General features: G+C 38.7%; 1 protein-coding gene across 2 annotated transcripts in view; it reads left to right on the top strand.

Moving 5' to 3' along the window:
* Positions 1-24,563, top strand: part of LOC124796430 — a 77,522-nt gene that overhangs the window by 34,104 nt on the left and 18,855 nt on the right. For both annotated transcript variants that reach the window (XM_047260619.1, XM_047260618.1), the window contains exons 3-5: positions 3,623-3,831; positions 7,724-7,798; positions 7,907-8,059. In XM_047260619.1, coding sequence (XP_047116575.1) covers positions 3,623-3,831; positions 7,724-7,798; positions 7,907-8,059 — 437 coding nt within the window. The remainder of the gene's footprint in view (positions 1-3,622; positions 3,832-7,723; positions 7,799-7,906; positions 8,060-24,563) is intronic.

Below are 24,563 nucleotides of genomic sequence, written 5' to 3'. Positions count from 1 at the left end.
TTCCTTCATTAGATAACACCTCTAACTAATTTCTGCAGTCTCTCTTCCTATGTCCACATTTCCTGTCCCATTAACAACAGACTTGCTTGTGACTGTGGATGTTATGTCACTGTACAGACTTCACCAGTGTCCATCACTTTGCTGTCTTTCCTATCATCTTCAGGGAACCAAAGTCAGTACTGCTTCCCTAATCCTTTTTGCCAATCACATTCTCATCCATAATTATTTCTTCTTGGAAAGCCATAGGCACCTACATGGCACGGTGGGATCTAACTTGTTGATGAGCCACCTATATAAATCCTGTTTATGCACTCAGCACCTGAAACCTCTTATAGTTTAGATTCGTTGATGATATCTTTATGATCTGTGACTGTGACGAGGATATCTTCATTTATTTCATCCAGAATCTCTACATTTATATTTTGGTCATAAGAATAAACCTGACATAAACAAACACAAATGCGATGATTGGTCAGCAGCCGTGTCTCCCATACACTGGTGGTGTTTCGCTCTTGGAAGTCGGTCTAACTTATGTGTTAGATATCTTATTACTGTGTCACTGTATGGAATTTCAAGGCATTCTGATGTCTTATAGCCATCAATATTTTTCTTAATCATACTTTAGCTACGTAATTTTTGTTTCAAAAATCGTGTACAGTCACAGTCTCTGTAAATGCTACTAGTGCTCCCATTGTCTTGCTGTTAATACGGACTGTGAAAATGGATGACATTGCTTCCTGCTTGGTGGTGAAACACGCGGACGGAACTCCATTAATGGCCAGAAACAGTTTGTTCTCAATGTTTTTCACAAGACTACAGAGAGAAATCAGCTTTGACTTTTTCAAGAAACACAATATAATAAATAACAGACAGATTCTATTTACATGCTTGGTGTGATCGGTAGCATTGAAGAATGATAACTGTTAACTGAATCTTCCATTGGTTATTGGTAGAACAATATTGTAATAAATCAAAAGCACCAGCTTGCTTTTGTTCTACAGTACACTGTAGGACAAAAGCAAACTGGTGCTTTTCATTTATTTTAATGATAACTGTATATACTGTGGGGTGGCGGTTCAAATCTCGTTGTGATCTACATTTTATTTTTTTTTTCTTTTTCCTTTTTTTTTTTTTTTTTTCGGTCTGAATACCTAAATCATTTAAATATGAGATTTATTGAATATACAGTAATTAACTCATACTTAATTATCATTTTCCAAAAAAATGCAGGTCTTTTAGTTTCTAATTACATATAGCAAACAAAATTCTGGTTTTCATTGCAAATATAAATTCTTAATTATTGATATTTTTTTAAAGATTGTAGAAGTTAAGAAAACATTAGACAATTAAATTTTGTGGAGAAAAATAAAAAAATCAAATACCCTTTGTTTGAATATGCCCATGGTTTTGTAGGTCAGACGTGGTCTCATACAAGCCATAATGGTAAGTGCTTCAGAAATGTGGAAAACAATCATTTTCGTGGTGTCAAGCACACTGTACAAATGCTGCATTTTTACAGTTGTAACTGTAACACTGCAGTACAAAACGAATAGAAGTGATCTGGAGCCAAGTCAAGGGATTTGTTGCGAGAAATAACAAGACATTTAAGCTGCCAAATGTACTGGAACTAATGCACGAAGCTTTGTGACACGTCACTGCCGAATGATGCCGAAATGTAGAACAACATGTCATAAAAGAGCAGGAGGAATTGTGGATTTTTTTTGTGGCTCGGGATTTTGTTGCCTCGTTATCAAAATAGTGGTACAGAAATGTATTTCTCAGAGTCTGATATGGAAGGAGTTCAGAGATCACCAGACGATTGACTTCAATACTTTGAGTGACTTCAATATTTAACTACATGGTGAAATCCCAGCAGTGCTCTTTTACGCCACGCATAGCTCATGCAGAAAAATTATTCTTGTTTAAGTCAGGAATTTTCATCACTCTTGTTTTTAATGACAATAATGTGTTAGCTAAGATCGAAAGCATGTTATGTTTTCTGTCCGGTCACCTAAGAAGCATATCACTGAGTTTTACCACATATTATTTCCTTCTTTTTAAATATTAAATGACATTCAAAGCTATACTGTTCTCTGTTCATCTCTTTTTATGTCTTTACTGTAACTGCTCACATCACTGCAGGTTAGCTGGATCACTTGCCTGGCCAGTGCTGTCCAAGTTATATGCACCGGTAAAGCTGTTGCCCAGTATTATTGTTGAGTTGATGTATGCACAACGAAAATGTATAGTCAATATTTTACTTGACTGTATTCGAGGCAGCTTGGCTTCTGCTCCATGTGAAATGAATTCCAACCAGATTCCAGCAAACACGGAAGAATACATAATGTAATGTTTACATTAGGTTTATTTTTATGTTGAATGAAGTATACTACCAAATCCATCTTTCCTGTCTCTGTTCAACCAAAAGGCAGCAGCTTGGAGTTAGCATTGCTGATGCTCAATCAATGGTCCCTGATTTCAATTCCCAGCCAGGTTGGTGCTTTTCTTCACTCAGTACTGTGTGTGTGTGTTTTGTCCTCATCATTATTTCATCATCATTTATGCACAGGTCACCGGTGGCCACTCTCTGCAGAAGGGACTCCTGGCCAAAAATGCTATATGCACAATTCATTTTTTGTATCAAACCAAAGAGCTATTTCTCTAGCTGCCAAACTCTACATCTTTCAAAACTCAGATTTTTACCCCCTTCTACTCACATTTATTTTCCATTTAGAAGTGTACTTTTGTGATATCACTTTCTTATGAACATCAAAAGTTGGCTGAAGGTCAGACATGAGCCATAAACCGTCATGTTATTGCACTCATTTTGATATTTCCTGTAATTGCTTTTAACTCTTAGCTTTGGCAGTGGTCTGGGCACTACCCTACTATTTCTGTACATACCATGGTAAAATACCTTATCGTCTCATGCTGGATTGGTACTTGAACCACAGACATTTGCCTTTCATGGGCAAATGCTCTACCGACTGAGCGACCCAAGCATGACTCATGACCCTAGCCACCTTATTTACAGTTATTGACACTGTTCTCTTCAAACTTGTTCTGAGATGAGGTCCTTATGACCTTACAGTTTGGTCCATTAATCCTCCTGCGACCAATAAACATTCTTGTCGCCACCCCCACATACTGGATGGGATTCGTGTCTGTTGCAGAGGGAGGCAAGCCTAGAAGTGTAAATTCATTCATTTCTGTAGACCAGAACTACACTATCGGTGATGTCTACACTGGAGATTGTTCCTACTGAAAACAGCTTGCTCCCTCAGTAATTACTGTAGTGCTAATAAATATCAGTTTTAATATTTGTCTTATCATCATTATAATTTATTATTTTTATCATGTTTTGTGTGTGTATGGGGAGAGGGGGTGGGGGGGGGGGGGTGCAGGCACACAACAGCTTGCTCCCTGAGTAATTACTGAAGTGCTAATAAATATCAGTTTTAGTAATTCCCATATCATCATTATAATTTATCATTTTTATCATGTTTTGTGTGTGTATGTGGGGGAGGAGGGGAGGTGCAGGAATGCACATGCGCATGCTATTATCTGTAAAATAAAATATAATTTGTAAAAAAATATTTTGTCACAATTGTTTTTATTTCAGCAACTTCCCCAAAGTACAAAAATACTAACTATGTACCAAGAGTACCATCAACCCTCTCTGTAAATGCTGTGGATGTCATGGTACAAACAACATGCTGCCCCTCTTCACCAACTGTTTCCACAATCACTCTTACCCCTGGTCGTACAAGGGATATAGACCAAGACATGGCTGCCCTCAGGCTCTCGCGACAAGATAATCCTTTCTTACAGGTGAGAATTAGTTTTATATTCCAATTTAAGTTGCTTTATAATATTAAATGAATACTAGATGTATGAATTAGTGTGAATGTCATGTTTAGTACTTTGTACCAGTGTGGATTCCCCTCCCAGTAAGATGAGAACTTAATTGAAAGCGTTCATTTCAAATATGAGCATGTGAACTAGGACAGTATTTCATATTGAAGTACATGATACGTTGTAACCATGGATTTGCAGTTATCTCTCAAACGATTTTTTTCCAGACCAGTATTCACTAGAATGTTCTGTTTCTGTTGTGTTCTTTAACCCATACCAGTTTTTTATGATATACTCTGTATATCCCAAAATGGAGGAAGGAACAAAAAGGACAGGTATGATGGTATTGTGATAGATGTTAATCTGTCATTTGCTTACTGACAATTCTGCTTGTATGGAATGACACAGTTTCTTGAGATGATACTTGGCATCCATAGCATATCAATTATTTTTATTTCCACGTGGATTTATGCTAAATAGTGAACTTACAGTGGGCCTCAAATGAGTTACTGTCCTGGACACCTTCGCTGCAGACAAAAAGACAAAAGGTCCAGAAGAGTTGTTGGAAGGGTCCCTTTCCGGAAATCCAGTGTAACCTAAAATTCCTTTAATAGCTAGGTCCTTCTCATAACAATTGGGTCAGTCTCATCCTCCCCCCCCCCCTTTTCTAAAACCTTGCAAAGTTGAATGACATCAACCTCCTCAGACATATCCTTGTGAGTAGTTACTATGCTCCCTCTAAGAAGAAATGAGAGTGATGAAGAGGTGAAAGTACAAATAAGGAGGGATGGTGTGGGACTTCAAGACTTGTTTATGTTCTTGTATGATGCTAAATCCGTTGAGATGAGTTGCCTTTTTTCATGCCATTTTAGTATACTATGAGATTCATTTAAAAAGTATAAACATTATTTTCTGTATTTCTGTGCAACTCACAGTTTTACTTCTGCGACTGCATGTTACTTGGAAAATATTGTTCAGCCATTTTTACGGTAAATACCTGTTTGGAAAGTCACTTTACGTAATGTATCAGTTAGATGCATTTATTATGCAAAATGTGACTGTGTTAACGGCTGTTGATTTGACCTGTAAATCAGAAAAGCTTGTCTGTTTTCTGCCTCTGACAGTCATGTTGTTATATAAATGACAAGGTACCATCTTTTTTGCGAAGAACGTCCTTTTAGGAGGTGAAATATATACTGCTGATAAACACATAAAAAAACTGTACCTAACTTCCTTAACTATTAGTTCCTTCGCCAGGAAAGAAAGAGGGTACAGACTGGAGAAAGTTGGAAAAGAGGGTGATTCACCCAAACTCCAGCTTAAGAATGACCCACATGTTGTGACATTGGGGAGGGCCAAGGATGAAAAGGGATCTGTTCAGAGAGTAGGAAGTCAAATATGATACTTCTTGAGCGAATTACAGCCTATAGCTTGGTCTGCATTCTCAGTGGGTGTAGATGTGTTAGCTTTGGTCTACTTGATGATTATACTATTGAACCCATCCCCTCCCCATATCCTGCAGCAGCTGCCCCTCCATCTTCAGTTTGAATCAAAACATATATGTTGATTCTGTATTGTTTTTCTTGAAACATGCTATTATTTAAAAGTTCACTATAGCCTACAGAGAAAACACAAGCTTTTGTTGTGGAGTAAGTGGTTCACCTGTCATACAATACAGCTGTGATGGCTCATGTTCCTCTATTGGTAGTAGAGGCCATTTGACAAGTGTAGCACTTCGTGTGGAAATGATAGTGTTCATGCTATAGAGCTACTACTGTCTTCAGAATCAGGTTTTCACTCTGCAGCAGAGTGTATGCTGATATGAAACTTTTTAGCAGATTGAAACTATGTGTCAGACTGAGACTCAAACTTGGGATATTTGCCTTTCGCGGGCAAGTGCTCTACCAACTTAGCTACTCAAGCACAACTCATGACCCACCTTCACAGCTTTAATTCTGCCAATACTGCATCTCCTGCTTTCCAGACTTCACACATGCTCTCCTGCAAACCTTGCAGAAGTAGCGCTCCTGGAAGAAAGGATGTTGTGGAGACGTGGCTTAGCCACAGCCTGGAGGATGCTTCTGTAGTGAAATTTTCACTCTGCTGTGAGGCACAAATGCAAAACTGTTGCCTTAAGCAAGCAAGTGCTGTACTGACTGACAAGCACAACTCACGACCCATTGTCACAGCTTAATTTCTTCCAGTACCTCGTCTCCTCATCTCCTACCTTCCAAACTTCACAGAAGTTCTCCTGTGAAACATGCTGGACTAGCACTCCTGCAAGAAAGGATATTGTGGCCACAACCTGGGAGATGTTTCCAGTTCACTGGCAGAAATAAAGTTGTGAAGATGGGTTGCGAGTTGTGTTTGGGTAGCTCAGTCTGTAGAGCACTTACCTGTGAAATGCGAAGGTCGCAAGTTCGAGTCAGTCCGGCACACAGTTTTAATCTGCCAGGAAGTTTGGTAATATCTTCTTTGTCATATTTGTGAGGGAATTAGTATGCAGTTTTAAATAAATAATTACATACTTCAAAACGATGGAAAGTCCAGGATGGTGTAACAACTGCTCCAGCCCTGTTCCCAACCCCCTCACCTCATGGCCCATATTCCTGCTCTTTGCAAGAGACTTATATGCAAGACCTGTACTATACATCCCCCCATTACCACCTACTCCATTCTTGTCACGGTCACCTACTACCTCATTAAAGGCAGGACCACCAGTGAAAGCATCCACATAAATTAACAACTAAGCTGCAGCCACTGTGGCGCATTCTCTGTGGACACAACTAATAAGCTGTCTGTCCTTATGAATGGCCACTGCCAAACTACAGTCAAGAGACAGTTGGGCCACCCAGTTGCTGTACATGCCACCCAATATCATATGCTTTGCTTAAATGACTGCTTCACAGCTTATGCCATGTGGATTCTCCCTTCCAACCTGCCAACTCCAGCTTTTCTGAATTGCACAGGTGGGAACTCTCCCTACAAAATATCCTCCATTTCTGTAACTCCCCTGGCCTAAATCTTTGCTAGCCCTGTCTCACACCTACCTACCCCTTTTCCTTTCTCCCACTCCAGTTCTACCCATGCCTATCCTGCCACTGCACCTGCAAGCCTTTTCCCCTTTGACACTACCTGACACACCTCCCTGGTCGACACAGCTTTGTGACACTGTACATAACAGATTTGTCCTGTTCCCACCAAGTCTCTGCACACACTACTGGATAGCATGAGCATCTTCCACCTGTACCCTGCTATCCCTCCTCCTCCTCCAGGCCTCATGTCTCATGCCTCCTTCATACTCCCATCACCCCTGATTTCTGCTATGTCAGATGCAGTCACAGTCAGGCTCTAGCGTCCTGAAATGGTGGTCACGTGTGTGTGAGTTGTGCTTCTCTCTCTCTCTCTCTCTCTCTGTGTGTGTGTGTGTGTGTGTGTGTGTGTGTGTGTGTTTCCACGACAGAGGAAGGACTCCATCTGAAAGGTTTACTATTTTAGCAGTCGTTTTTCATTGTGCCTGTCTGCCACTCGGTGCCTATACTATCCTGTACATATTGTAGTTATATAATTCATGTTATTCAATTTTCCATGGCACTATAAATATTGAAATTGAAGTTTACTATGTGAAAATACTGTGGAAAGTAGTAGTTAAGTGGTGGCTCAGTTTCTCATGTACTTTGTCTAACACTGAATTATGATTGTGAGTTGATTTTAAAGATGCTGTACATATTTATAAGCACAAAGATTGTAAGTGATCATTTCAGTAGTGAAAACTCAAATAGTTTATGGTGGTGCCTGTTTTCCTCTTAAGTTTGAGTTGTGGATAATTTCACAGGTTATGTGTTTAACACTTATTCCTCCGCTTTAGGTACTTGCCAGCAGAGAAAGTTTGGTGGATAGTGTAGAAGAATCAGAATCTGATGATGCTAACTTAATGTCACAGGTAAGTCAGAGACAAGCAGAAACCAGCCATAAAGTTGTGAGTCTTGTGTCTTTATGAGACTCTGTGCCTGTCTCTATTACTTTTTATTTTAATATCACATTTTTTTAGGAGTTTCCAGCAGACTTGGATGTAGATCCTCTAACATTGCCAGAAATTCATGAACACATGATACGTAGCCCTCCACCAGTGTCCTGGCCAAAGTCACCAAATTTTAAAGTCTTTCGCTTCCCCTTGCAGTCAAGTGATGACGAATCTAGTCAGGTATGTACAAATTTGGAAAAACTTGTTTGATAGTAACAGTTAAAGATTTGCACAATTGCTTTTTTTTAGAAATATCAGAAGACAAAACTGAACCAAAGATTATAAATTTATATTTGTTTTTTTATTGTATATAGTATTAACACAGTGGTGAATTTTCAGGCAAACCCACTTAAGCTTAGTGATGTTTTATGATAACAGTAAGTTCTGAGAAATCTAAATATGTCAGTTGTATTTGTGTTCAGCTTTTAATCTTAAAGGTTTTCAGCAACTTAGCAGTTAATGTACAGATTACTTAAAAAAAAAAACTATTGGTGTCAGCCACTGTTTCTCTTTTGCAGCTAAAAAATTGAATGATTAGTTTGCTGTAGAAATTAACTTACAAGCATGCCTATACAAAGCCACTTACATAGTAAGGAACACAAGCTCATTCTGTGTTTAATAGTTCGTCATACGGATAATATAGGTATGTGATGGATTTGATACCTTCTTTGGAAATTGTCACAATACAAGATATGTGGCAAAATAAAAAATAATTTGTAAGAAACATGCCTTATCCATGGCCTGATGCCCATAGAAATAAAATGACCGTGGGTGTTAATTTACACAGTTTTAACTACAATGTTCACAGTCCAAATCATCAGATATGTTGTGTCTGCCAGTCTAATTTCAGAGCATTTCCATAGTTTGCAGTTTACAAAATTCAGGTGGGCTGAATTTTTTGCAGTGATTTCCATTAGCAAATTCAGTTCATTGTTGGAAAACTCATCAACCTTTATATGTTTGTCCATTGTAGCATCAGTGTTAATACATCTCAGATTTCCATCTTCATTAGTAATCAAATGTACTTCCATTTTGTATGGATATGCATCTGTTCTACACGTGTACAGTTCATGTCTTACCAGTACCTCTCTTAACTTGCTGCATACAACTGCCACTCACCAACTAAAGAACAATATTGCAACTGCTTTCTCTTAAGTGACAATAATTCTCATAATTATCATTTAAAACTAGTATTTCACATTACATTTGGTGGGCACCATGACTGCTGTATTTAACACTGATGAGTCTAAACAGGAGATGCTACCAGATGTTCAGTTGTTTTTGGCAGTCAAGTCATTGGGGTTTGTCTCCTACCGGAGAGAACAGTTTTCAGTGCAAAGAGGTAATCAATTCTAAAGACACTGTTATATAAGAAGCTGATTCTCCTTGGTAGACAAAAAGGGTTAGAACACTGTTGCAGAAACAACGAAACAAACATGCCAAATTTAAAGAGACGCAAAATCCCCAAGATTGGCGATCTTTTACAGAAGCTTGAAGTTTAGTGCGGACTTCTATGTGAGATGCCTATAACAATTTCCACAACAAAACTTTGTCTCGAAACCTGGCAGAAAATCCAAAGAGGTTCTGATCGTATGTGAAGTATGTTAGTGGCATGAAACAATCAATGCCTTCTCTGCATGATAGTAATGGAGATACTATCGAAGACAGTGCTGCAAAAGCAGAGTTACTAAACACAGCCTTCCGAAATGCCCTCACATAAGAGCACGAAGTAAACATTCCAGAATTTGTATCGAGAACAGTTGTCAATGTGAGTAACGTAGAAGTAAGTATCCTTGGAGTAGTGAAGCAACTTAAATCACTTAATAAAAGCAAGTTTTCTGGTCCAGACTGTATACTAATTAGGTTCCTTTTGAAGTATGCTGCTGCATTAGCTCCATACTTAACAATCATATACTATCATTCGCTCAACGAAAGATCCGTACCCAAAGATTGGAAAGTTGCACAGGTCACACTAATATTCAAGACAGGTAGTAGGAGTAATCCACGAAATTACAGGCCCGTATCGTTAATGTCGATTTGCAGCAGGATTTTAGAACATATATTGTGTTCTAACATTATGAATTACCTCGAAGAAAATGGTCTATTGAGACACAGTCAACATGGGTTTAGGAAACATCATTCCTGTGAAACACAACTAGGTCTTTATTCACATGAAGTGTTGAGTGCTGTTGACAAGGCATTTCAGATGGATTCCGTATTTCTGGATTTCTGGAAGGCTTTTGACACTACCCCACAAGCGGCTCATAGTGAAATTGCGTGCTTATGGAATATTGTCCCAGTTATGTAACTGGATTTGTGATTTCCTGTCAGAGGGGTCACAGTTCATAGTAATTGACGGAAAGTCATCGAGTAAAACAGAAGTGATTTCTGGCGTTCCCCAAGATAGTGTTATAGGCCCTTTGCTCTTCCTTACCAACATAAAGGTTTTTGGAGACAATCTGAGCAGCCCTCTTTGGTTGTTTGCAGGTGACACTGTCATTTATCGACTAATAAAGTCATCAGAAGGGGGGGGGGGGGGGGGGGGGGGGAACTGCGAAACGATTTAGAAAAGATATCTGAGTGGTGCGAAAAGTGGCAGTTGACTCTAAATAATGAAAAGAGTGAGGTCATCCACATGAGTGCTAAAAGGAACTCGTTAAACTTTGGTTACATGATAAATCAGTCTAATCTAAAAGCTGTAAATTCAACTAAATACCTAGGTATTACAATTACAAACAACTTAAATTTGAAGGAACACATAGAAAATCTTGTGGGGAAGGCTAACCAAAGACTGCGTTTTATTGGCAGGACACTTAGAAAATGTAACAGATCTACTAAGGAGACTGCTTACACTATGCTTGCCCATCCTCTTTTAGAATACTGCTGCGCTCCTTACCAGGTAGGACTGACGGAGTACATCGAAAAAGTTCAAAGAAAGGCAGCACGTTTTGTATTATCATGAAATATGGGGGAGAGTGTCACAGAAATGATACAGGATTTGGGCTGGACATCATTAAAAGAAAGGCATTTTTCGTTGCACCGGAATCTTCTCACGAAATCCATTCACAAACTTTCTCCTCCGAATGCGAAAATATTTTGTTGCCACTGACCTACATAGGGAGGAACAATCACCAAGATAAAATAAGGGAAATCAGAACTCGTACAGAAAGATATAGGTGTTCATTCTTTCCGCACGCTATACGAGATTGGAATAATAGAGAATTATGAAGGTGGTTCGGTGAACCCTCTGCCAGGCACTTAAATGTGATTTGCAGAGTATCCATCTAGATGTAGATGTAGGACACTCTTATGTGGAGGAAAACTCTATTTTGCCAGTTGTTGCATAGGGGAATCTAGGAGAAATGGAGAAGCAAAAACACTGGCCAAAGAGGTATCCAAATCACTCACAGTGACAAAATATGCCATAGCCTCACATGCAGTCATTTCACTTTTGAGGAAGAATATCATGTGCCAATGGGAAATTGAGCAGATGGTGGTACAAAACAACAAATTAAGAGCTAAGAAACAAAATGTTTAGCGCTAAAGAATATCCTACCAGCTACGCAGATGGACAGGCATAATCCTAAAAAGACAGTGTGGAACTCTGCCTGTAAAGTGCATTACTTCCTGCAGCAAGAGGTCCCACTGGTTTTCAGTGCTTACAATGTACAGTTTTTGGTGCCACATATTTTAACTAACTATGCTTTATATAATGACAAGGGCATCCTTTTCATTTCCATGAGACTTGTACTTCATTTTAACCAAAATGTGACTAGTGCAGTGTGTATTTAAAAATATGTGAGATGGGGAGTGAAAAAGGAACTCTTGTTGAAAATTTTTGATTTTGAGGTTTCATTTAGGTTCAGCAATAAATTCTGAGCTATTAGTGTCTTTAAATTTGAGTAAGTTGTGGCAGGTTGAATATTGGTGTTTTAATATAATGTGTTTTAAAGTTTCACTTTATTACCATTGTTTAATTTGACACATTTAAGAATCAAATTTTGCATATATATTACCGTTCAAATATCTTTTGTCAAATGGTAAAGACTTCTTTAAGTTAACATTACACATTAAGTGGTTAACCCCTTTTGGCCTGTAGCACATTATAATGCACAAAAATTTAAAACCAAATAAATTGCCCCCAAATTGAGAAAAATTAGTGTACCTTCCACATTTATTTATTTACTTACTTTTTTTTAGCTACAGATTGGTAACGTTTATAACTCGCATATAAAAAGGGACTACTTCTCTTGTTTGGCAGTATCGTATTTACAGAATATTCTTCTTTTGTACAAACCTACTCGGAACTCTTAAAATGACTACAAAATTTAGGAGATACTTTTTGTGAAACATTACATACACAGCTGTGATATTTAGGAAAGAGGCCTCTTGTTAGGCCAATGTTATTTCCACATAATAACAAGAGGTTCTTTTTCAGAAGACTGACATCAGTTGCTTTAAATGACGTTATTGATTCCTACTGGATTCAAACAATGTGCAATTCAATACACAATGAAGTAAATTACTACAGTAAACAAAAAAAGAAAATATATATTTTAAACTATGCAAACGCCAGTAATACTGACAATGGAGGAAAAGATAGATTGCTACTTACCATACAGATGACAGTTAAGTTGCAGACAGACACATTTAAAAGACACTACACAGAAGCTTTCAGCCACAGCCTTCATCAGAACAAGAAAGAGAAACACACAATTCATTCACACCTCATGCGACCGCCGGAGTGGTTGTGCGATTCTAGGTGCTACAGTCTGGAGCCGCTATGGTCGCAGGTTCGAATCCTGCCTCGGGCATGGATGTTGTGATGTCCTTAGGTTAGTTAGGTTTAATTAGTTCTAAGTTCTAGGGAACTGATGACCTTAGAAGTTAAGTCGCATAGTGCTCAGAGCTATCTTGAACACCTCATGCACACATGACCGTCAACTCCGGCAGTTCAGACCAGATTTTATTGTGGTCCATGCTGCCAGAGTTGGCGGTCATGTGTGCTTGCTTGTGTGAATGAATGGCGTGTGTTTCGCTTTCTTGTTCTGACGAAGGCTGTGGCCAACAGCTTGTGTGTAAGTGTCTTTTAATTGCCCTGTCCGCAACTTAATGTGTCATCTTTATGGTAAATATATATTTTCGACATTATAAAACATTTTTGCTCGTACTGAAAATTTTACCTCCCAGGCAAGAGGTTCCTTTCCACTTTCCATCTCAAATATTATGATGTGTCAAGCCTGTTTTTTAAATTGTAAATGCTTTATTTTTGAAAGAGGCTAGAAATGGGCAAACTCATTCATCTTTGATAATTCATTCACTGGTGTGATTGTTCATGCTTGGGAACCGTTCATTTCTACTTGCTCATCATGCCTTTTTTATCTAATTGAGCATACTATTTTGATTTTGCACCGCTCATTTCTAAATGGAACGGAGGCCAACTGAAGTGGGGTTGGAGTAGTAGAAATTCTCAGAAAACATCACAGTCACTGCAAACCATGCTCAGAGAGGCCAGAGCAGGCTGAACAGAAGTATAGGTTATGGAACCTCTTTATGAACCAGTATGGACCACCCCAGTTGTCATTCACTTTTGAGGGAATCTTGTAGTTGTAGCAAGTACAATGCCTTCATTTATAGAATATGATATATATTTGCGAGGGCATTACCAGCATGAAATAACTGGAAGTAAACTGTCATGTATCAAACAATAACAGCTTTGTTTTGCAATTTGTGGCTGTGAAAATTAACTACACATCGAAGTGCCATATTAATGGTGTGGGAAGTGGAGATTTGTTTTGAAAAATCATGACTTTCAACACAGGGGCTGAGAAACTGCACACTAAAATCAGAAACTTTGTATTAGTAGCAATGGCAACTATAGTATGCTGTAAGATCGTTGGAACTTCATATGTGAAGGGAAGCAAGACATACTTTTTTTTCCCCTTCTTCCCAGAATGTTGCTAGATGACACAGCACACGTCATTGCTTTGAAGATCTTTACAATTACAAGAGATAACCAGTTTCGATCACTCAACAGTCGAACAGTTGAAGTGAGCCCCAAGGTTCATGATGGAATCAATTATTTTAGAAAGAGAATTCCTGAATGAGCACAGGCAGCCATTAAATAAGATGAGAGTGAAATGAATATAAATTCTACAATTCAGTTAACTATGTATTAATGTAGTTAAAATGTAAATTTTACTCATGAATATATTTGAAAAGAAAAGAGAAAATATCCACTACTTATGACGGAAAAGGGCTGGAAAAGTTCTCCATGAAATTTATGCTGAATGACTTTTTAGTTAAATCGTTAGTTTCTGTCACAGCAGCATAATGATTGTTGGAGATGCATGGATTATGATTGAAATTTTTTTTAAAAAAGGTACCTTGTGTTTACTTTGTAGACATAAGGCACATGAGAGGATTCTGTTGATAGATTTTTAATTAATTGTGAACTTTCTTCTCGAAGAACCATCTCCTGCAGTATCTTCCCATCCTGTAAAAGGATCAAAGGATCCATCACTCAAGACGGGTAGTAAAAGTCACTTGTGTATTGAAAACATTTGTGCTCTGTGATGAAGTTGAATTATGACCACAAGAACAGACAGCAGTTTGTTCTATTTGTATTTTCCTTACCACTATGTATGTTGAAGCATGATTCTGTGCCACTTCAGGAGCCAGAGCAACATTTTTGAATTTCAGAATTCTTTCAGAGGTGAGAAAAGTAATGAGACTGATTTTTTATTTTATTTTTTCAAATAAAAGTATTGTCCTCTTCAAGGTAGTTCCCTCTGGCACCTATGCACTAGCAGAGTCATTGTTCCCAGTCTTGTTTGCAGCACTGAAAGGCTTCAACTGGTAAGGCCTTTAACATGTTGGTCACATTCTTTTGAATGTTCTCCAGAGTCCTAAAATGACATCCTTCTGAGACATTTTTCAATTTGGGAAAAGAAAAAAGTCACAAGGACTCATTATCAGGTGAATAAGGGTGCTGTGGAATAACAGAAATGTCTTTTGAGGTCAAAAATTCCATGGTGGAAGGGTGGAAGTGGTCATGTGACATTAGGCATTGCCGTGGTGCAGCATCCATATGTCTGCTATGTCTGTGGTCTCAATCGATTCACCTTTTTCCTGTGCCTTTCAAGCCTTTCTAAAACACTTGGTTGACAGTTTGTCATGGAGGAACAAATTCTTTGTACACGATACATTTAAGGTCAAAAAAGCGAATCAGCATTGTTTTGATCTTTGATTTGAGGTTCTTTCAATTGAGGGGAGGTCTCAGTGTTCCACTACTCATTTTGCTGCTTTGTTTTGGGATCATTCTCAGAAACCCAGGATTCGTCACCTGTGATCATGTGACTGAACCATTCGCAGTCATCAGCAGCTCTATCAAGAAAATGAGTGCACACATTTCTTTGATTGTCCTTCTGCTCAGAGGTTTTTGGCACCATTTTGGCACTAATTGTTGGCATGTGCAAATCTTCAGTCAAAATTTGATGTATGGTGAAGGTATTTAACAGGTCACACAACATTTTTATTGTTAAAGGTCAGTTTAATCTCACAAGAACATGCACATATTTGATGTTTCTGTCTTTTTTTGAAGTTGGAGGTCTCTCTGAGCAAAGTTCATCTTCAGCGTGTTCTTGGCCTTGCAAAAATGGTTTGTGACAGTGAGAAAGTTGCGCTCTTGATAAGGAATGTTTCCCATAGGCCTCTTTCAACTTTTCGAAGGCTACACTCATGGATTCCCCCCGATTAAGACAAAACTAAATGGCATAACATTGCTCAAAATTCCACTGTTCCTCTTTCGTAACACACAACAAAAACACAACTTCACTGATGGAGCTCTGAGAAATCATGTGATGGCTGTACAGAGCTGTAACTCAGACTGGGTGTCTAGAAGGGATGACTTCATTGGTCTACACAAGTAGAACAACACCGTGTTGCCAGATTGCTCACAGTGTTGTCAGTTTCATTACATTTCTCAAGCACCTCATATAGTGTCGTCAATGGTGATGTCTCAAGTGTGGCTTTATAAAAACTGAAAAAGTCATTTATGGTCCCTGTTCCTTATTCTGTCACCTAAGTCTTCTAAAGCAAAGATGAAATCTACACCAAATCGTGAAGCTAAACCAACAGACAGAAATACACAGGTATTCAAGTAGAAATCGATGAAATACCAAAAATTATGAGTAATGGTACTGAACAATTTGTTTCTAATAAAATTAGAATACCTTTAAACAGATTTGATTTCAGTGACATGTTCCATAAGACAGTGGCCTGCGAATAAAGATTTTGTCAATGCTGCACACTCAGTTACTAAAGTAAAAGTTATAAATTGTTTGATTGAGACAGATGTCAAGGTAATGGAACACTTCCTTAAAGAGAAAAGGGAGGGGGGCTATGTATACTTCAGGTGTGTCTGAGTGCACCCATAAGGTCTCAGGGCAAAAGAAAAGTCGCTTAATCGAAGAATATTTTTAAAAGAATGCCTGATATTGTCATCATATTTGCTTCACACTACTAGTAAATAGTAGGTTCATAGGTTGTATTATTAAAGCCAATGGAGCAATACGGTATTACTAATTAATTTGAAAGTAACAAAGTGTACCTGTGAACAATATTTTTTTATGTGAAAAGTAAATATGATTTATACTATTCTACGATTTTTCAAATGGAGAAGCACCCCCGTCCCTTTTTCCTGATGACACAAAGGAAGCAAACTAGGGTCCAGCAAGCAGCACAGAGAAATAGCCAGACTTGGAAAACAAAAAAAATAAGTGCCTACCTAAGTGTCATGTTTTATTTTTGGAAGAAATGCAAAAATCAGAAATAGAAATTTTATATAAACGGTCTTACATTGCAGTTTAATAAAAAAAATGATGAAAAGTTACCTTAAAAACTAATCATTAAATTGAGCAGATGAAACGTAAAAAAACCAACGAAGGGGGCGGGGGAAGAAATGGCTTGTAATAAGCAAGTGCTGCACTGTTGATACAAACGATGAAGAGATAACCTGATTTCTCTGTTTGTTGCACAAAAAATGCATGTATTATGTAAGCTTAAGTTTTTTTAATTATAGAAAGGTTATAAATTAATGAGCACCATTCAAACATAGAGAAACTAATCATTAATTGAAGCGTGTGCATGAATAACGCTGTACAGCACATTTAGACATTTTGTAGAGTCGCATAAAGTAATGTTGTATACGGCAACCTGCGTCACCTGCTGCAATAGTTAATCTGTTTACCATCCGAGGGCAGCACTAGACACTGAGGGGAGAGATGCAGTTTTTGCACCTCTCGATGAACAATGCTGTATGTTACAAGAATGGCAGAGTGTAGCAAGATGATGTCTACTGCAAGTTATTTGAATGTGCAAATAACACGTGGTAAAGGAAACCTAACTTCAGTAGTTGGCAGGTCATTATAAGAGAAAAAGACTTTGTGATGCTGAATTGGAACAAAAGTTATGAAAGGGAAAGGTAGTTCCTGCAAAGTAGCTTCCAATGCAAGTGAATGGAAGAAGTTTTGTAAAAAGGTGTATGTCTATAAAGTAGCACATGTGTCCCGAACAGTGGCATATGTGCCATGTGGAGAACATTGCTCTACATTATGTGCCGCTTTCTGAAAACATTACTGTAAAAACATGTGACGTGAATGAAATTAACTAAAGTTCCGTTGTTATCATCGATGAAAAAATATAATACACACTCCGAGCACTGCTATATTATTAAAAGAGAATGTGAAATATGATAAATTCAGTTGAATATTAGGTAGTAATATTGACTTAATGATTCAGGATCATGTATGCTATTTAGAAGTGTGTTCAGAAGATGGAGGCAAGGACATAAATCTGGAAATTACGTTAAAGCTGTACGAAGAATATCATGCCTTGACATGTGATGAGCAGTCCATTTGCTTGATAAACTCCTTGGAAAATAAGCGTCCCAGCCAGATGAAAGGAAGATAAGACAGACGATACTTCACGGAAACAAGCTATTTTCAAATACAGAGTCCAGTCAGAAGAAATGGGTCAAAAAACATTGCTTCACATATTCTGAATCACCCATCAACAAATACAGACTCTTCAACATAAACTGAAAGGTGGAATTACAACTCCTAAAGTCAGCTGAGGAAAACATTTTAGTAGGTCAGTTTCCATATCAAGTGATGACAGGGCTCTGATTCGGGAACACATTTCATGTTTCCCGAAGCAAATGAACCATTACAGCAGGAATAAATTCTCCAAAGAATGTTTGTACCCCAATCTCCACCTCTGCACAGAATGTATTGATTGTTTATGATCGCAGATTCAGATGAAATAGAAATGCACAACATCGAAGTTGAGAGTCAGTTGTGTCACGCAAAAGCAGACCAAGCATACAAAGTGCTAAAAAATGATACAGATTTGGCTAAAATCAACAACAATACACGTGTTATATGTGCTGACCTACAACAGGTTTTACTTTGTCCTATATTGACGCATTCCAAGATATTCTGCCAGAGACTACTGTTGTCATATAATTTCACAGCTCATGATGTCGGTACTGGAAACAACATGGTAAGTTTGTGGGATGAATCCACCGCATGGAGAGATTCAGCCAAAATAGTTTCCTGTCTGCTTAAATTTCTGACACTTGAGGAAGGTATGGAACACAAACTGATTGTATAGTCTGACCACTGTATCGGGCAGAACAATAACTGGAGAGTTTTAATGCTTTATTTCTAACTGGTCAGCTGCAAGTACTTCACAGAAATACATAAAAAGTTTTTATGGTCGATTCACAGTTTTGTACCTTGGGACAGGAATTTCACAATGATCGAGGAAAGAAAGAAAATGTAAAAAGTTATAGTTCCTTTGGAAAGGAAGCTCAGCACTGCTAAGGCCTTTGTTGGTACTTCAAAACGGACCATTCAGAAGATGATGATGGAAGACTTAAAGGGTGCAGGATCCGTTGAGCTGGTTTTCAAAATACTACCTTCTTTGAAAATTACTGGTGTGGTCTGGTTGAAGCTATGTAGTGAAGATCCTTGAGGCATAAGTGTATGTCTTAATCACAATGTGCTTTGTCCATGGGAAAGACTTTGTATTGTGAAACATGGTTGTGAACATGAAGTAAAAAAGTTTGCATTGCGTTCTGGTTTTTGGTCACTGTACAGTGGGGCGGGGTGGGGGGGCACTGAAACTTCGTAAGGAAAAGACAACTGACCTATTGGACAGATGAAGTATATGAAGCCAAAATACAGGCATTTTTACGAAAACTTGCAGTGTGACAGCTGAGTCTAATGTCCCAGATTTGTGTCTCAACTTGATAACAAACTGATGTTCTATTACCTTTTTAAGGCTAAAATAATCAGTTTACAATAAATATTAATTTGTATATTGTTATAATTTTCTTTCTTACAACTTTTGAATTCTAGGCAACCTCATCATTACAGCAGAGGATAGAGTGATCTGGAATAATGCTGTATATCCATTGCTACACAGCATTTTTCCATTTTTGTGCTTACTTATTTTTTAAAAAAAGCTATGCTTCACACAATTTTAAGAAAGCTCAATGATGTATTTTCAACAATCTGTATGTACAAACAATACAAATCTGCTGTTACATTATTATTTTGCAATAATTCTCTGGAATTAACAGTTTTTGTGAATTTACTAAAAACTGCTAAATGTGTCGCACAACAATGTTTGTACACACGTTTCAATTATAAATTACCGATCGTAGATACTGAGTAGTATATAGAAAGAACCAGGCAGCGAGAGTTTGGGAACAGATCGAAACAGAATGAGAACTGGTGAGTGCAGTAAAAAACCAATGATGTGCTACTGAACTAGGAACAGTAGAACTGGAACATAGAAGAAGAATGAGACTGGCCAAACAAGACTGAGGCAGGAATGAGTAATGGAGCAACTTGAACAAGGAACGAGCCCACTCGAACAAGACCAGCTGCAGGGAACGAAGATTGACCATTCTGGGAATGAGACCAGCTGCAACAACAGTGAATGGTGAACTGCCATTCCTTAGAAGTCATTCTTGGTCATTCTGTTCACTTTAGTGAACCATTCCTTTGGACCTGTTCGTTCATGAACAACCCGCTTCTAAAGGAGCCTACTCATCGAAGATCAGCTGCGTTCAGTCATCGTCAGACACACGTGAAAAATAAAGAAAACTTGCTTACTTTTGGAGTAATCCATTTTTGAGCTGGTGTACAAATACATGCATGCACATACACAGGTGCCTATGCCCCTACATGGTGCTGGATGGACATACAATGCCAATGCTGCATTTCGGGAGATGGGCTAGGATGGGCTGAGGATTGTCGGGTGGGGCAGGTAGAGTGAGAGAGAGAGTCTGGAAGCAGGAAGAGTGGTTGCGGGTGGGTAGTCAGCAGCTGAGAGGGAGGCAGCTGGTTTGCCAGCTAGGAATACAACGGGGAGGACTGATAGATGCCATGTGCACAAACTAGGCATGTGATGTATGGGTGTTGGAGCCAGTGAGGAGCAGCACATGCTGAAGGTGATGTGGAGCTGTGAATTGATAGGGTGTGATAGGAGGAAGAAAGGGGAAGCTGTTGGTTGGAGGGTATGGGAAGTGGATTACCAGAGATTGAGGCCAGGACGATTGTCGGAGCAAAATATGCGTTGCAAGTATAACTCCATCTGCATAGTTTAGAGAAGCTGGTGGTAAAGGGAAGGTTCCAAATGGCTGGTGGTGGAGGGAAGGATGCAAATGTCTTGGGTTGTGAAGCAACCTTTGAAATTGAGAATGTTGTGCCACAGGGTGGTCATTCATCCTTGTCGGCAGTTGGTTGGAAGTGATAGCAACATGAAGAGCTGTGTCGTAGTTTTAGTAGAGTTGGTATATGACTTGGCGGCTTTCACAGGTGGTCCAGCCTCTGATGGGTAGGGTAAGCCTGTGACAAGACTGGAGAGAAAAGTGTTTGGTGGGTGGATTGAGCAGGCCTTTCACTTGGGTTTTTCCCAGGGATATGATCCCAAAGGCAAGGGATGGTGATTGGGAGTGACATAGGAATGGACCAGAATGTTGCATAGGGTGAGTGGGTCACGGAACACCCCCTGTCAGTTCACGTCTCTACATCACCTTCAGTATGTGCCGGTTCTCATCAGCTCCAACAGCCATGCATTACATGTCTGGCCTGTGCACTTGTCACCCCTCCCCTTGCATTCCTAGCTGGCAAACAGGCTACCTGCCTCCAAGATGCTAACAAACAACCCGCAATCGCTCTTCCTGCTTCCCACCTCTCTCTACCTCTACCCATCTTACCCAACACAATCTTCACCTCAACCTAACCCATCTGTCGAAATGCAGCACAGGCATTGTATGTCCAGCTGGCACCACATAGGGTCATATATATTTATATACATACAAAGGTGATGTGACTTACCAAACGAAAGCGCTGGCAGGTCGATAGACACACAAACACACACACAAAATTCTAATACAAACATACACACAAAATTCAAGCTTTCGCAACCCACGGTTGCTTCGTCAGGAATGAGGGAAGGAGAGGGAAAATATATATATATGTGTGTGTGTGTGTGTGTGTGTGTGTGTGTGTGTGTGTGTGTGTGTGGGCGTGCGCGTGCGATGAAAGTATTACTCAGAAAGCTAGGCAGTTTTCTTTCTGCTAGCTGTCAATGACTCAGCACTTATGCTTTTCAGTGAGCTGTCTCCTTTACTTCTAAAGTATTTACACTCTACCAGAACTTTCCTACAAATTAATTGTTATCTAAATTGTTTAGAGTGAAGTGGTGGTGGTGGGGATTTCAGCATGAAAAATACTGTACTAAACAAAACTGAATTGTAGTTACAGCACTCAGCTGTGATGGTGTGATCAACATGACAGCATTTGAATTACTTAGATACAACCAGGTGTCATTTGCATCCAGCACTTTAAAATCAATGTTTCACCAGCAGCTGATTTTATAACTGGGGACTTACTTCCAACGTATGGGACAATATTAGGTGTATCCTTTCTAGGACCAGTTTTGAAAGAACATGTGGCCACTGTTTAATCTTCCTGCCATAGATGTTCTTCGTGTTCTACTGATAAATTGTTTTCTTGCAGTTTCTCATTAGGCTTCCAGTGTGTCACCTAATTCTTAAATTGGCCTCCTTTTCAAGGGACACTCACAGAAAATATTGTATTCATTTTTTCTGACAATCTCTCTCATCTTGCTGGAAATTGGCTTCTACTATGATGAGAATCTTATTTACTCTTTTGGACATTATTTGAAGTTGCCCAACCAGTGATTAATCACACGTTTCTAATAATTACAGTATTTTGACAATATTATGAAAAGGATAGATTACTACTCACCACATAATGGAGAGGCTGATTTGCTGCCAGGCACAGAAAAAACAACAGGCAAGCCTTAGGCCAAAAGGCCTTCTGAATTAGACAACACACACACATTCTCTGGCCTTGGCAGCTAGAGACAGTGGTCATTTGTGTGTGAGTTTTGTTTTTGTGAATGTAAGTATGTATGTTGTCTAGTTCAGAAGAGGGCCTTTTAGCCGAAGGCTTACTCGTTTAGCATTCTTTTTGTTGTGCCTATCTGCATCTCAATATGTCCACTATATGGTGAGTAACAATATATCCTTTTCGTAATATTGTTGTTGTTCCAACCTGTATTTTCCATTATTTCATTGCAGCATTTTGTTGTATATCAATTTTACAAAAAAAAAAAAATAGGGTTTGTATGTTGCAACATCTTTTATTAAATTTACTATCCATGCTTGATTTTTATCTATGTGCAATGTGAAAAGCTGCAAAGGAAATAGTAGTTGTACCAAGATGTACCTCAAATTTTGCATTTTCAGTAATTAATGCTGAAATGTATTCTTTTAATCAGGAGTGTTCGATTTCCTTGTTCATTCCTTTGTTGTGCATTATCCAATTTTCATTAATCAGTCTGCCCTTTCATTTTTTCATATGAGTCGTTTCTCCTGAAAAGTTTCTTAATGTTACGGTAGATATAGAGTGTGAAGCCTCCCAGTGGGCTGAGATGGAACATCCTACACCTCAGAACTGTTGTTGCATGACTGTATACCTGGCACTTACAGAAATAAACAATTTGCTAGCTGAGAAGTGCAGAGGTCTTTGCTACAGTAATCAATCCATTGGCACGTGTTAACAGTAACCTGCAGTGTACCCAGCTATTATTCAAATACACACAGCCAAGGAACTTAGACATGTGCCTTACATTGGTTGATACCACAGTTGCCTTGTTGTTGTACTCTGATTGGGGATAGAAAAGGTACGCCGAGATGTCAAAATTGCTGCATAATAGGAATGGAATATTTAAGGCTGAAACACTTTAGTGGACAATGATGCTTTGTGGACGATGTCAGGAACCCAGAGCACAATGTTTTGATCCAGATATGGAACTTTGATGTCGTAGACACGCCATATTGAATAATATAATTTCGACTAATGTGTTACACATCTTTATTTATTTGTTGGCTCCTTACAGTTCCCTACACAGCCTTCAGCCCACTAATCGGACAAAAATTTAACAGTTTCTGAAGTGATCAGAAATTAATCCTCTACATAGTTCCAGTTTCATCTGATTATATTATTGTAGCTCAGATGTATATTTTTCCTATTATAACATTTTTCTGATTCACTGTAAGTGCTAGCTCTTTTTCCAGATACAGATACTCACTGTCTCCAAATACACTGAACCATTTAATACTTAAATCAATATTTATGACTTTTTTTTGGTTTAAGATTTTTTTATTGTGTGTTGGTTGAGTTCAATTTATACAGTGTTTATTTTTGAATCACTTTGTGCAAGGGTTATTCAGAAAGTAGGGAACATTTTGACATTAAAAAAGAAACTAAGTACAAGAAATACATTTTATTATACACATCTGAAAGAGCGACTGACATACTACTTTTCCACATAGTCACCAAACACATTGAGGCAATTACCCTAGTGGTGGACAAGATTTGAAGTACCTTTGTTGTAAAATTCTGCCGCCTAAGACTTCAGCCAGTGAGTCACGCTCTGGTTCAAGATCAGGGCTGTTGCGTGGATGAGGGAAAATTTCCCATCTGAATGAATTAAGGAGTTCTTTAGTGCAGTTGGCCGTGTAAGGTCGGGCATTGTCATGCAAAAACAAAATTTTGGGTGTCAGCTTTCCTTGCCGTTTGTTTGAACTGTTCTTCTAAGGCTCCATTATTGTGAAATGACATTTTTCACAAATCGTTTCATCAACTTCAGTGACAAGATCTGTCAGTCACAATGTTTGGGTGTCCACTCTTCTCTTCAACATGAACATTGGTTTGGCCATTTTTAAAGTGAATGCACCACGTCCGGATGGAACATTCATTCATTACGTTGTTTCCATACACTTTGCACAGTTCATGATAATTTTTCTATAGGTTTTAGATTTTTGCCAACAAAAACCATATCACAGACCGCACCTCACAACTGGTGGGATTTGCAATTGCAGCGCACATTTCAAATTCGAATACCGAAAAAAACCAGACGCGCAGAGACGTTCCTGCTGTCACGGATGGATGCCGACTGAGCTGCTGAGCATGCACATACCAAAATATACGTGATCAATGCATGCCTAGCAGTGTCAGATGGAAACGTTCCCTACTTTCTGAATAGCCCTTGTATATAAAGTTTCTGTATGGCATTG

The sequence above is a fragment of the Schistocerca piceifrons genome, chromosome 4 (assembly GCF_021461385.2).
Source record: "Schistocerca piceifrons isolate TAMUIC-IGC-003096 chromosome 4, iqSchPice1.1, whole genome shotgun sequence".
NCBI classification, from domain to species: domain Eukaryota; kingdom Metazoa; phylum Arthropoda; class Insecta; order Orthoptera; family Acrididae; genus Schistocerca; species Schistocerca piceifrons.
This window is presented reverse-complemented; position numbering and strand designations above follow the sequence as displayed.